The sequence below is a fragment of the Lycium barbarum genome, chromosome 3 (assembly GCF_019175385.1).
Source record: "Lycium barbarum isolate Lr01 chromosome 3, ASM1917538v2, whole genome shotgun sequence".
NCBI classification, from domain to species: Eukaryota; Viridiplantae; Streptophyta; class Magnoliopsida; order Solanales; family Solanaceae; genus Lycium; species Lycium barbarum.
This window is the reverse complement of record NC_083339.1, coordinates 8,191,062-8,204,379: the sequence shown is the minus strand read 5'-3', so window position 1 is coordinate 8,204,379 and position 13,318 is coordinate 8,191,062. Positions and strand designations below refer to the sequence as shown.

At 36.5% G+C, this 13,318-nt stretch overlaps 2 protein-coding genes across 4 annotated transcripts in view; one reads left to right on the top strand and one right to left on the bottom strand.

Annotated features, from left to right (window-relative positions):
- The window catches only part of LOC132630147 (pentatricopeptide repeat-containing protein At2g37320-like), a 94,911-nt gene that overhangs the window by 51,773 nt on the left and 29,820 nt on the right, over positions 1–13,318 (bottom strand). The gene's annotated exons all lie outside the window — the stretch shown is intronic.
- LOC132630144 (serine/arginine-rich splicing factor RS2Z33-like) lies at positions 5,499–11,318 on the top strand. Of its 3 annotated transcripts, none has more exons than XM_060345709.1 (7): positions 5,499–5,643; positions 8,334–8,467; positions 9,464–9,503; positions 9,629–9,724; positions 9,999–10,195; positions 10,292–10,375; positions 10,710–11,318. In XM_060345709.1, the coding sequence occupies exons 2-7, from the start codon at positions 8,358–8,360 to the stop codon at positions 11,134–11,136; spliced, it is 954 nt and encodes a 317-aa protein (XP_060201692.1). In that variant the 5' UTR covers positions 5,499–5,643; positions 8,334–8,357; the 3' UTR covers positions 11,137–11,318. The 3 variants fall into 3 exon arrangements, with proteins under 3 accessions (XP_060201692.1, XP_060201691.1, XP_060201693.1); XM_060345708.1 differs by having other exon boundaries at positions 10,289–10,375; XM_060345710.1 differs by lacking the exon at positions 5,499–5,643 and having other exon boundaries at positions 8,329–8,467; positions 9,169–9,503; positions 10,289–10,375.

Genomic DNA, 13,318 nt, shown 5'->3' with positions numbered 1-13,318 from the left:
AATGATTATTCTTTATTTTTCAAAAAGACAGGTGACCTTATCTCTATCTTGGCAGTCTATGTGGATGACATTTTGATCACAGGCAATGATCCACAAGAAATCTCTCAATTAAAGGTATTTTTAAGTTCAGAATTCAGAGTCAAAGATTTGGGGGAAATTCATTACTTTCTAGGCATGGAAGTCCTAAGAGAACAACAAGGATACATCATTTGTCAAAGAAAGTTTACTTTGGACCTACTACATGAATTTGATTGTTCCCAGCTTGCAAAAGTATCATCTCCTCTTGATCCTGCACACAAGTTAACCGTATCAGATGACGATCCATTACCAAACCCTACTATCTATCGACACTTAGTTGGAAAACTAAACTACCTCACACATACCAGGCCAGATCTTTCTTTTGCTGTTTTGAAGCTCAGTCAATTTATGCAAAATCCAACAAAATCCCATTTTTCAGCTGCCCTTAGAGTTGTCAAATATCTTTCACTTGACCCGGGTCAAGGTATTTTCCTATCAGCTTCCCCATCATTTTCTCTAATTGCTTATTGCGATGCCGATTAGGCTTCTTGCCCAGACTCTCGCAAGTCAGTATCTGGGTTTTTCATCACTTTTGGCGAAGCTCCTATCTCATGGAAGTCGAAAAAACAAGCTTCCATCTCTCTTTCATCAGCCGAAGCCGAATATAGATCCATGAGGCGTGTTACCGCATAACTCACTTGGCTGGTTCGACTTCTTCATGATCTCTCAGTTTCTTCACCACTACCTGTTCCTATTTATTCCGACAGCCAAGCAGCTATTCATATAGTCGCAATCCCATCTTTCATGAACGAACCAAGCTTGTGGAGCTTGACTGTCACTTCGTTCGACAACAGCTACAATCGGGTTTAATTTCTCTCTCTTATCTCCCATCTAAACTCCAGCTAGCGGATCTCTTCACAAAATCACTTTCTGGGGTACCTCATCGAAGTTTGATGGACAAATTGGGGCTTTCTTCATCACCCTCCAATTTGAGGGGGGATGTTGGAAACCTCTCTTGGGCTTCTTCTTCACACAACAACAATGGAGATCTAATGGACACAAGTGAAGAAGGAAAGCTGAAAACAAGTGAAGAAGGAAAGTTGAAAAAGACACTGACATGATTTTAGGAGTTTTGATTTTGTCGTACAGAATATGCTTGGTACTTGAGTACTTAGTTGAGAATGAGTCAGCTGCAATGAAAGAGAATGATGGATATATTTAAATGGCCCAAACACAATGATGAAATAAAGCATCCTATGTAAATAAAATCAAGAATGTACAAGTGTGATACCATGTGCAAAGTTAGCTGTAGTTAGTTAGGCATTTTTTTTTCCCTAGAATACAATTGTATAAAGACATGTACAGAGTCTTCAATGAGAAGCAAGGAAAAATTCTCAAATCAGTATTCAATTTCTTTCACATTTTAATGGTTACTGCATCAACCATTCCTCTGAATTTGCTAATCATGAAGTTGTTTTACGAGGAACAGTAGAACCACTTGCCAGACACATACACTTGCAAAACAAAAATTATTTCGGTACAAACAAAAACAATTAATTACACCACCAACAAAGTTCCCAATTTACACTTTTTTTTAATAGAAAAATTATGTTATTATGTGCCATTGTAATCTGTCTGTTGGATCATAGTAAATCCAGAAGAAAACGTATTATCCGTCCTAATTTATACGGTACCCCCTTCGGATAAAAAAAGAGTCCACTTAGCCATTTGCACACCCCTTAAGAAACTCTCACTCCAAGAAAAAAATATGTAAATTGACTAAACTATTTCTAATTAAATAGGCATTGGGATTTGATCACATAACATTTAATAGAGGTAAATCTGGAAAGATAAGGTTAATTGTTTCTTGATTTAATAAGTGAATACATTCTTTGATCCAAGAAAAAAAGGCTAAATGGACATTTTTTTTAATCTGGAGGGAGTATCGTTTAACTAGACACATAGGTTAAGAAAGAAATGAACACTTTTAAGATTTGTGGTCTAAAACAATACTTAGAAGGCGTTTGGCCACAAAAATCAAATATTTTCACTCTGTTTGGAAATTTTGAAGTTAGAGTTGTGTTTGGTTATGGTTTTTGCAAATAAATATTTGGTTGTCTGAATGGTAGGGTTGTCAAAGTTGGCCCAAAAGGTGATGGCTCGCTCAACCCGTCCAAAATTTTATGGGTTAAGCTCAAGATAATTTCATACTGGGCTGATTTTAGCCCAACCCAACATAGCTCATTTTAAAGTGATCTCCAACTTAGCCCATTTTTAAGATTTACTTAAATTTGGGTTTATTGCTTAAGATTTCCTTTTTTTTTTTTAATGGATACACTTTTCTTGTATAATGTATCTTATAAGTTTGTGGTATGTTTAATATGAAGGGAAATATTTTTCATGAAAATATGTTTTTCTCAAAAATATTTACCACGGAAAATATTTTCCTCAAAATAATTTTTCACAAAAAATCCGCGAAAATAATTTTCAAGAAAAATATTTTTCCGTGAAAATGTTTTCCTAGAAAATAGACCCTTCAAAAAAACTAGGTCAAGTTGGGCGGGTCATGACCCAGCCCATTTTTAGCCCAATCCATTTCAGCCCAAGTAACTTTTGGGTCAATGTTAGCCCAACCCATTTATTACCTCAGCCCATTTTGATTGGGCCAATTTCAGCCCAACCCGTCCATTTGACACCCCTATCTGAATGTATTGAAAGTGAAAAAGGTGAACACAAAGTTTTAGGTCTTCTCCACATTCCAAATACAACTTGAGGTTGTATTTTGAATTTTCATGGCCAACGTGTTGATTTTCAAATAAAGTGAAAAAAAAATCCGGAAAAAAGTGAATAATTCTCATTGCCAAACGGGTCCTTAGATTTTAATGTGGCTATAAATCATGGGTAAAGGAGAAATTTTAAGTCAAGTTGTTTCTAATTATAGAAAAGTGACATTTTATTTGAGATAGACTAAAATGAGGTGCCACATAAATTGACATAGAAAACCGAATATATCTTTGTTTTACATAATCCTTTCCAATAATCAGAGTGGCGCAGCGGAAGCGTGGTGGGCCCATAACCCATAGGTCCCAGGCCAGAAACCTGGCTCTGATATGACTTGCTTCGAATTCGCGACTTAAGTAGTACAAAAAAAAAGTTGAACCAAAGTAGTACAGAAAAAAAAAGGACATAAATAGGATTCACGCACGAATTTTGTGCGTGAAAGGACCAAACTGCAAAAACAACAGTTTGGCCTTTCACGCACAAAATTTGTGCGTGAATGAGCCCACCAAAATTTCAACCACAATAGAATACTTTTTGATAAAGTATGAACATGTCAGAGTTACAGTGTTTTAGAGAGAATATATTACTAGAATAAAAATATTAAAGTTAAGATCAGAGAGAGAATAAAAAAATGACTAATAAGCTGACACAACCAATTTGACAACCGCCACCCTCCACCTCCAGCCGGCCGCCCTCCGCCGCCGCCGCCTTCTCTTGCTCCTTAATTCGGATTCGGAACCAAAATGCCCCCAAAAAAATCACTTTGAATCAAAATACCCCAACAAAAAAAAAGTTACCAAAGTACCTTTAGCGCAGTAAAATACTGCGCTATAGCACTTCACGGAGATGGAGCCGTTAAGTGCTATAGCGCAGTATTTTATTGCGTTATAGAAGCAATTTTCTATAACGCAGTAAAATACTGCGTTATAGAAACAGTACCAAAAAAAAAAAATTCTATAACGTAGTAAAATACTGCGTTATAGAAACAGTACCAACTTTATATGTCGAGAAAATTAATCAGCTTTATATGTCAAGAAAACTTACTTCGGGTACCTTTTCAACCCCTAAAATGACGATCCGAACGTTTACGTATCCTTGATGTATTGAGCCTACATTATAGTACGCAGAAAAAAAAATCAGGTTCTATATAAAATATTGACGTTTCGGAGTCTTGACACACGACTAATCGTTGGTCAAAGTATGGAAAAAACACTAAGTTTTTTTCAAACAAAACTTACTTCGGGCACCTTTTCAACCCCTAAAATGACTATCCGAACGTTTACGTATCCTTGATGTATTGGACCTACATTATTGTACGCAAAAAACAAATATCAGGTTCTATATAAAATATTGACGTTTCGGAGTCTTGACACACGACTAATCGTTGGTCAAAGTATGAAAAAAACACTAAGTGTTGCAAAAAATAAAGTTGGTACAAGGCGGCGGCGGCGGAGGGCGGCCGGCTGGAGGTGGAGGGTGGCAGTTGTCAAATTGGTTGTGTCAGCTTATTAGTCATTTTTTTATTCTCTCTCTGATCTTAACTTTAATATTTTTATTCTAGTAATATATTCTCTCTAAAACATTGTAACTCTGACATGTTCATACTTTATCAAAAAATATCCTATTGTGGTTAAAATTTTGGTGGGCTCATTCACGCACAAATTTTGTGCGTGAAATGCCAAACTGTTGTTTTTGCAGTTTGGTCCTTTCACGCACGAATTTTGTGCGTGAATCCTATTTATGTACTTTTTTTTTTGTACTACTTAAGTCGCGGATTCACTTGCTTCCCTAAGGCATACTTTTTTCCTAATTTTTCCTAAACATATTTCGACCTTCATTTTGGGCTCAACAAAATGGGCCTATAAACCCCGAATTTTGGGCCACGCTATAAGAGTAGATTCCCAAGTCATTCCTTTCTCAATGGGTCATTTGCACTTTTGACCCTATTTTGTGCTGGTCTTTTATTTTTGTCTCTCATAACAAATAACTTTTTGAGAAAAGAACATCGCTGCCCCCGTAAGCAAAATAATTATCCAGCCATACTAATATGGTATATAAATATATTGAGATGGTATTATGTTCATTTATTCAAAAGACATTCTTCTCTAAAAAAACCTCTATAATATCATCACCTTACATACACATAATGTGATGGTATCCTGGAGAACTGCTTCAATCCTTTAATGAGACACTCCTCAGTCCTCCGTGATACCATCGCGGTACATAAATATATTGAGATAGTATCACGGAGCACTGATTCAATTACTCTTAGTCTTCCATGATACAATCATGATATATAAATATACTGCGACGACGTCATAGAGGAAGGGTTTCCGGCGAGGGGTACTGGTGTAGATATTTTCCGCCGGTTAGTTAAGACGAGAAATTAATTCAGGAGGTGGCATGAGCGGGTAAACGTTTTACATTTTTGGGGTATTTTGTGTTGTTATCCCTAATTTTTTCACGAGACATAAGGTTATATGTCTGCATCATAATATCATACAAGTTATATCCTTATGCCCCCACTAGGCATAAATTCGATTTTAAACGGCAAAAATTATAGACCAATCCGTTTGAAGGACAGACCGTGCAATTTCTTCTTTTTCTATTTTTCTTTCAAATTTAAAAATATTTCGACATTTTTACTTTGGGCTCAATAAAATGGGCTTCTAAACCCCACCTTATATTGGGCCACGATCATTTTTAACCTTCCGATATACAAGAGTAAATCTGGACCCTTCAGTTTCTGTCGGTTCAAGCAAAGATAAGTGTAGTTAACTTCAAAGGTTTCCTCTTTTACAGGGTTTCAACAAGCAGCCATACAAAGAAAATTTCGCCCTTGAGGTATTTTTTTTTTCCCTTTAATTCGTTTTATTAATTATTATTGTCTTAAAGATCTATTTTTTTTTAATAAATTCCTTATGTTGTATGACCTAATTTTTTTGATTCTGCTCTTCAAATAAATTGTTTAGAGAGGGTTTCTTAATTTATTAGCGAGAAATTGAGGTAATTTTTCCTTTAATTGTTCCATGGTTTAAAGATTGTTGGGAAAAAAATTTTGTTCTTTTTTATTCCTTCTGTTTTAATGTATGTGAACTCATTTGACTTAGCACGGAATTTAAGAAAGTAGAGAAAGGTAAATTGCATATATTTATGTGGCCGTAAATCATTGCATAAAGGTAAATTGTTTCTAAATATAGAAAAAGATCATTTCTTTTGACACGGACTAATAAGAAAATAGGACATAAATTGAAACAAAGGGGTATATCTTATGTTGTATGTCCTAAATTGTTGATTTTGTTCTTCGAATAAATAGTTTGGAGAAATACATTTGTGTGGTTCTTTTGGCTGTAGGTCTGATTCCTCTTTTTTTTTTTTTTTTTTTTTTTTTTTCTTGTGAATATTTTTGTTGAATTTTGGTTAATGTTGAGTCTAGGTATCCTTGGTTCCTTTTTCATGGAGGACCCATTAAAAAGATGAAATTTTTAGCATTTCGTCTAAGTGTTTTCAAAATTTGTTAGTGGGGTTGGACTGGAATTAAAAAGGTTTTTTTTTTTTTTTGAATATTTGTTGAATTCTGGTTATTGTCAAGTCCAGGTATCGCTGAGGGTCTAGCGGAAACAGCCTCTCTACCCCTCAAAAGGTAGAGGTAAGGTCTGCGTACATCTTCCCCTCCCCAGACCCCACTTGTGGGATTACACTGGGTATGTTGTTGTTGTTGTTGTTGTCAGGTCCAGATATCCTTGGTTCTTTCGTCACAGCGGGCCTGTTAAAAAAGCTGAAAGTTTTAGGATTTTGTGCCCTTCTTTTGTTGTTGTTGTGGGGTACTGGGGTTGGGTTGGGTTGAAAGGATTTCATGATTTTCTAGCAGTTTTTTTGGAATTTCTGTTGGGTTTTTCTTGGGTGGTCTTGGGTTTCTTGTATCAAATATTAAAAAAAAACTGAAGCTTTTGACCTTGAAATTGTTGAATTTGTTGTTCTGATTGGGCTGGATTGAATAGGGGCTCATGTTCCGAGCAATGTGAATTTTTGGTGGTTGGTTCTGATTGCTTTTTGTGTTTTCTTGTTTTTTTGTCCTTTGGGTAGAAAAAATGAGTGTAAAGGGCTTGTTCTTTCTAGAAATGTGAATATGTGGTAGTTGGTTCTGGTTATTTTGTGGGGAGATTTTGCTGAGTTTATTATAATATGAGGTCTGCATGCTTTTCTTCATTCGTCATGGCACACCAATAACTTTTTGGCGTTATAGTACCTTTTGAAGGTTCAAGCCTTCTTAATTCCGGAAAGAAGTTATGGTTTAATCTTGTCCAGAAATTTTTATTTTTTTGTTGTGGGGTTAAACTTGGTTGAAAGGAACTTCATGTTTCTATCAGCTTTTTTTGAATTTGTGTTTGGGTTTCCCTGAATGGTCTTGATTTCTTGTGTTACCCGAATTAAAAAGGTAGAAGCTTTTTTTGGCAGTGTGCCCTTATAATTTTTTTAATATGTCTTTTGATTGGGGCTGGATTGAATAGGGGCTCATGGTTTCTAGCAATGTGAATTTGTGGTGGCTGGTTCTGATTACTTTTGTGTTTTCTTGTTTTATTCTTTGGCTAGAAAAATGTGTAAAGGGCTCATGGTTTCTAGAAATGTGAATTTTGGTAGTTGGTTCTGGTTATTTTGTGTGTTTGCTTGATAGTTCTTATTTTGGGTGGAAATTCGCGGAATTTCTTTCGACATGAGGTCTCCATGCTTTTCTTCATTCGGCATGACACACCAATTAACTTTTTGGGTTGAAGGTTCAAGCTTTTTTTCTTTTTCTGAAAATAATTTATGGTTTAGTCTTTTCTGTCTACATACTGTAAGCTGATGATTTCAATTATTGGGAGGAGAAATTTGCTACCAGGAAAATGTTAGGATATTATTGTATGGAATGGTTATGGTAGTTTTTCTTGCTGAAAGCTAATGTAAAATTGGTTGATAAGAAGCTTACTATAACTCATCTTTTTGAGGTGGGAGGTGTCACTTGGGCTCCGTAATTTGAGTTAATTCAATACTGTAGCTAAAATCAAACTAGTTTGGTCAGCTCCTGCTTGTCTTGATGGTAAGTTATCTGGGTTGGATCACGTCAATTGGAAATGTCAGCTTGGACATAATTGATTTTTTTTAATTTTTTCTCTTTTTGAAATTTTAATGAGCTTAGGCCTTTGGCACATTCCTGTTTATAGAATGATTATTTTGTTAATGGATTGATTATTTTGTGAATTCTTATTTTTGTCTGTTGGACCGGACCTTTACCTTTCCAAAAGCCTCTCGGTGAATTCAAGTCCTTTAATAGCTTAAAATAAGTTTGCATTTCGACTTATATTAATTTTGTGTTCGCACAAGTTCTCAATATGTAATAGTTTTTCAAAGAATAGCTCAATGTGCTAGTTTTCATTTCTTGTGTGTTGTGTTACCTCGAGATTATTTCTGCTCTAGATTACTTCTGTGTTGTGTGATTAAAATGTTTGTGAACAGATGAGTTATAACATTACATTTTCTGTGCGTGTTTTCAGTTTGATTATTGTGCTGTTGTGAAGATGCCTCGTTATGATGATCGGAGGGGAGATAGCACCCGTCTCTATGTGGGCCACTTGTCTTCACGGACCCGCTCACGTGATCTGGAGCGTGTATTCAGTAAATATGGGAGGTAAATTCTTTTCCAGATTCTTGGTGCATCATGCAGGCCTTTGTATAGGCCATCGCACTGTCATTTGCTTGTTTACGGCTTTTGATGTTGGCAATTTGTCATTGAGCAACTGAAATTGCGCAAATGGTGGGAATTATTATTACAACCATGTATCTTTAATGGGGACTTTGTCCATCTACCTTAAGTTCAATGCATGCCTACCCATGTTGCTTCTTCTGTGAAGGTTCTTCATATAACTAGAATGGATGGATAAGTTTTCTTTTGTTTTTAGAGATTGTTGCTTCCTTACTTCAGATCTCAAATCGATGGATCACCTATGCTTGTAAAATTGGAAAGAGGGTACTGGCAGAAATATTTCTGCGCTCTATTTAATCAATTTATGTGATGTACTAGATCATAGTTGCCTGCTCAATGTGTTCCTATGTTTGTTGGTCATAAAGCTGAAGTTCTTATTTCTGTTCTGATCTTGGTGAATAACTCATATTCTTACTGTGCGGAACTTCTTAGAAATGCACAATTGGTTTACTGCACCCGCAGAAAGTCAGTGGAGGCTTACATTTTTAAGTCTCCCATCTCTGTGTGGGAATTTCCTTCGAAGCATATGTATTGCTCGGGTATCTTATCAATTATTATATATAAAGGAAAAATGAATTCCAGATGCTTGTGAGTTTAACTTGAATGATCTTGTTGACGGTTTATAGGCATTTGCCTGGCCTGAAGGTCAATCTTGAGAGGGTGGCCTTGGTGGAATTGATGGAAAGTCTTGCCGGGTTTTAGGAGACTTCGGTGATTCTTTCTATAATGGCCTTGGTGGAGTCTTGCCCGGTTTTAGGAGACTTTGGTGGTCCTTTCTATAATGTCTTTGCGTATTTTTATGGAAATTCCCAACAATCTCAAACTGGTGTTTAGTTCGTCTTGAGGGGCAAGTGTTCATGAAACTTCCTTGCTTAAGTAAGTAATGATGGCCTTACTGTTTCTGGCAAAACATTTCCGCAGAGTACGTGATGTGGACATGAAGCACGACTATGCCTTCGTAGTATGTATCATCTCTCTGTATTCCCTTTTTAATGTTGTTAATATTTTCATTAGTTTCCATTTTTGACCCCCTCAACCATCCCCACCAAAAAAATCTTTTGTTTGCTACACAACGTGTTTCAACAGGAATTTAGTGATCCTCGAGATGCTGATGATGCAAGATACTATTGTGACGGCCGTGACGTTGATGGACGCCGCATAATTGTGGAATTCGCCAAGGGAGTAAGTATTCTAATACCAACCCCCCACAACCAAAAAAAAAAAAAAACGCCAAAAGAAAGAAAGAAATGAAGCTAGGCTATTCTTGTTTCGACACACCATCAAATTGCTATCCTGGATTAACCAATGTCAGCTAATTGTAGTAGTAGCTGTTGATCATTGCCTGATCCTTATTCAAAAAATTAATTAATTTAATTAATAAATTGCTGAACTTGGTTCCCTGTGGTACATCTATGTTGATTAAGATTTCGGATAATGTTTTTTTTTCCCCCTCTAGGTTCCACGGGGACCTGGCGGTTCGCGTGAGTATCTTGGCAAAGGACCCGCTCCTGGGTCAGGCCGCTGCTTCAACTGTGGCCTTGAAGGCCACTGGGCTCGAGATTGCAAAGCTGGGGATTGGAAGAACAAGTGTTATCGATGTGGAGAGAGAGGTCATATAGAAAGAAAATGCCCAAATAGTCCTAAAAAACTCAGGTACTTGAAACTCTGAAGGAAGTAGTGCCTCTCTATTTCCCTTTCCTAATCATTTTCCTCTATGAGCTTGTTGACTTTGTGATATTCATGCAGTAGGCGCAGTTACTCGCGGTCACCTGTTAGGTCTCGATCGCGGTCACGCTCTCCTCGTCGAAGTTACAGCAGAAGCCGCAGCTATAGGTGAGTTTTGACACGTGTTCAGGTGGCATTCATTTGTTCTCTGGAATTTGCTATTTCCTCGGGTGTTTGCCCATTGACTTCACTTGCAAATACTAACGTCATTATTTGCAAGTTAAATTTGGCCATCAGTATTTGCAAATACTGTGCTTCAACTAATTTCATTCACGAAGCTTTAAACTCTTTTCTAACTAAAATTCTGGTGCAGATGCAACTTTTTTTACTTCCGAATAATATTTTTCAACTTCAACTTCAGAAACTCTTTTCTTCAACTTCAATTAAATATTTTTGTTCAATGGGTAGAAATGTTTCTGAGCTCATTCCTTTGTTCTTTCAGTCTATCAAGATCCCCCCCACCAAAGAGAGAACGAGCCGACCAGGTGAAGCGATCAAGAAGCTACAGTAGGAGCCCCGAGCCAAGAAAAGCAAGTCCAAGTCCTAGCCCTAGTCCTCCACCCAAGACGAGGAAGCGCAGCCCAACGCCCGAAGAGGGAAGCCCTAGCCCTATGGAAGCAAGGAGCCCTCTTTCACCAACTAGAGAAGAAGGTGCCTATAGCCAAAGCCCGAGAGAGAGAAGTGCAAGTCCTTTAAGTCCTAGAAGGGATGATAGCCCTGCTCCTCCTCGAAGGTATGATGACAGCCCCGCTGAAGCTAATGGTGGAAGTGGAAGCCCAAGTCCCAACCAGAGGAACCATGTAGATGATGACGAGGATGAGGGTGAGTTTCGTAAAGAACCCTCTGGTAGAGGGAGCGAATCGCCTTGAAAGGCACTCGTTTATGGAATCTACTGTATGGAAGAAACTTGGTGGGATGTTTCTGAATGAATTTTGAGCACTGGACCTTGTGAAGGCCTAATGAGATATACTTGAAAGAGTTGACTTATATCTGTATTTGGATTGCAAGTTAGTACTATACTCGGTATATTGATGATTTCTTGTTACTTTAATGGTTTTTTTTTTTCTTTTTTCAAAAAATATTTCAAAATTTTCACGGGACTTTCTTTCATTTTCTTCCAGAAAATTTCTTTCAACCAAATATAAACGGTTTGCATGTTTAAACAGTTTCAACCAAATGAGTCATGGTTTGACAATGGATCTTTCTTTGGATCGCTTGTTATTACCGCCTGCCTGAGTGAATTATTTTCCTTAACTGAAGCATTGTATCCTTTAATTATTTATAGGAATTATGATAAAAGAAAAGAGATCATATTCATGCCTGTAGTACCTTTTACTTAAAGTTTGTAAGTATGGAAATCTTTCTTCAAAAAGATGAGAAGTTGTTATGAAAAATTTCATTTTACGTAAGAATTGATGCTTCGATGTTTTAGCTAAAAATTGGTAAAACTAATGCTGCAGAGTACTTATTTTCCCTCATCAATGGTATAGGTGCTCGTTTCAAAATTTTCATTCTTTTTAGGACGTATGGATTGGACAATATTTGAACCATCCATTTACATATAAAATCGGTTCAAATCATATTCAAACAATTAATCTGCAAAGCCTTTTTGGTGATTTTCCATTCTCAATGGCAAGTTGCTGGCGTCTTAGTACGTTTAGATGAGATAACAGTTTGCATGTTTCCCTCAGTTCACAGTTTGACGATAAATATTCTTTTTTTGTAACATGGTCTATAAGAATTCATATAGGCAAATATCAACTTATATGATACTAAGACGCAGCAATTATTGTTATCAACATTCGTCAGATTCAATAAGTAATTCAATTAGAGGTGCTTGTTTGTCAACTTTATTTGGGGCAACTGAGGTAACTACTTGTAAGATATTTGGCTGAAAGTGAAAAATGTGCTATAAACGAAACAGATATTATTTTTGTCTTCCTCTAGTTGTGTTCTTTTAAATTTCATGCCCATAACTCTGTCACATGATACTCGAACAGAAAGAAACTTACTTTGAACAAATGCACACATGACAAAATCTCTATAGTGCATTATCGTGTCTTCTACTAGTCAACTTAGTCAATGATCACTACTAAAAAATCTCTATTTTCTCATTGATTTTTCACCGAAAAATATTTAGTGACTATTGCTCGATGAATGTTGGTGGGAAAAATTTCAATAGTAGTGTTTTCACATGGAAAAATTAAGATGTTTCTCAGCATTTCAATGGTAGAATTGGTAGAATAAATTTGTTTTAGAGTCCAAGTTGCCTTATATAGTACTATTTCCTTAATTTATTACTTTAAATATTAAAAGCTGAAAATAATTGAGAACTTACCCGTGGCCTTAAAAACCTTAAGCAACCGTTTTCCTTCTTCTCTCTTAAATTTTCTCACACGATTTTCTTTTTGGTTGGAAAAATAATTAATGTATTGGTAGGATTTATAGTCAAATATATGTAAGAGTAAAGTTTTCTGTTTTGAGTTAAAGTAGGTTTGTACTTTTATAAATAGGGTTGCTGCTAGCTATTTTCTCAATGGCATCTCCAAATTCCAACTAGCAACTCCTCAACAACGTTCTCTCTTCCACACTTCCTTATGCCGAAAATGTCAAGTGTGATCTGCCAAGACCTCCTTTCTTTAATGGATACGTGCCCTTCACTTCAACCTAAAACCGCCACTTTCACTCACAACTGACTATAGCTGCACAACTTTGAATCTATTACAAGTTGAAGGCATTGTTCCAATGGTCTATAAGAACCATTGGTGAGTAATTTGAGTCATCTCTTTGGTCGCGATCCTCCTCTTTATACGTAATGTCCATCAAACCCTAGATAGGAGAGCGTAGAAGTCGAGGATTATGGTAGAAAGTTAGTACGCTTTTTTTTTTCTCTCCGCATTGGTAGAGCAGGATTCCAGTCTGGAATACCTATTCGTTCCCTTATTAGTAGAAGTATTATTGTACTATCATTATCCCATAGACCGATGTGTCTTTTACTTTGGTTAATTCTAGAGCTATAGAATTGCTTTTCATGACCATGTGGCATACTGC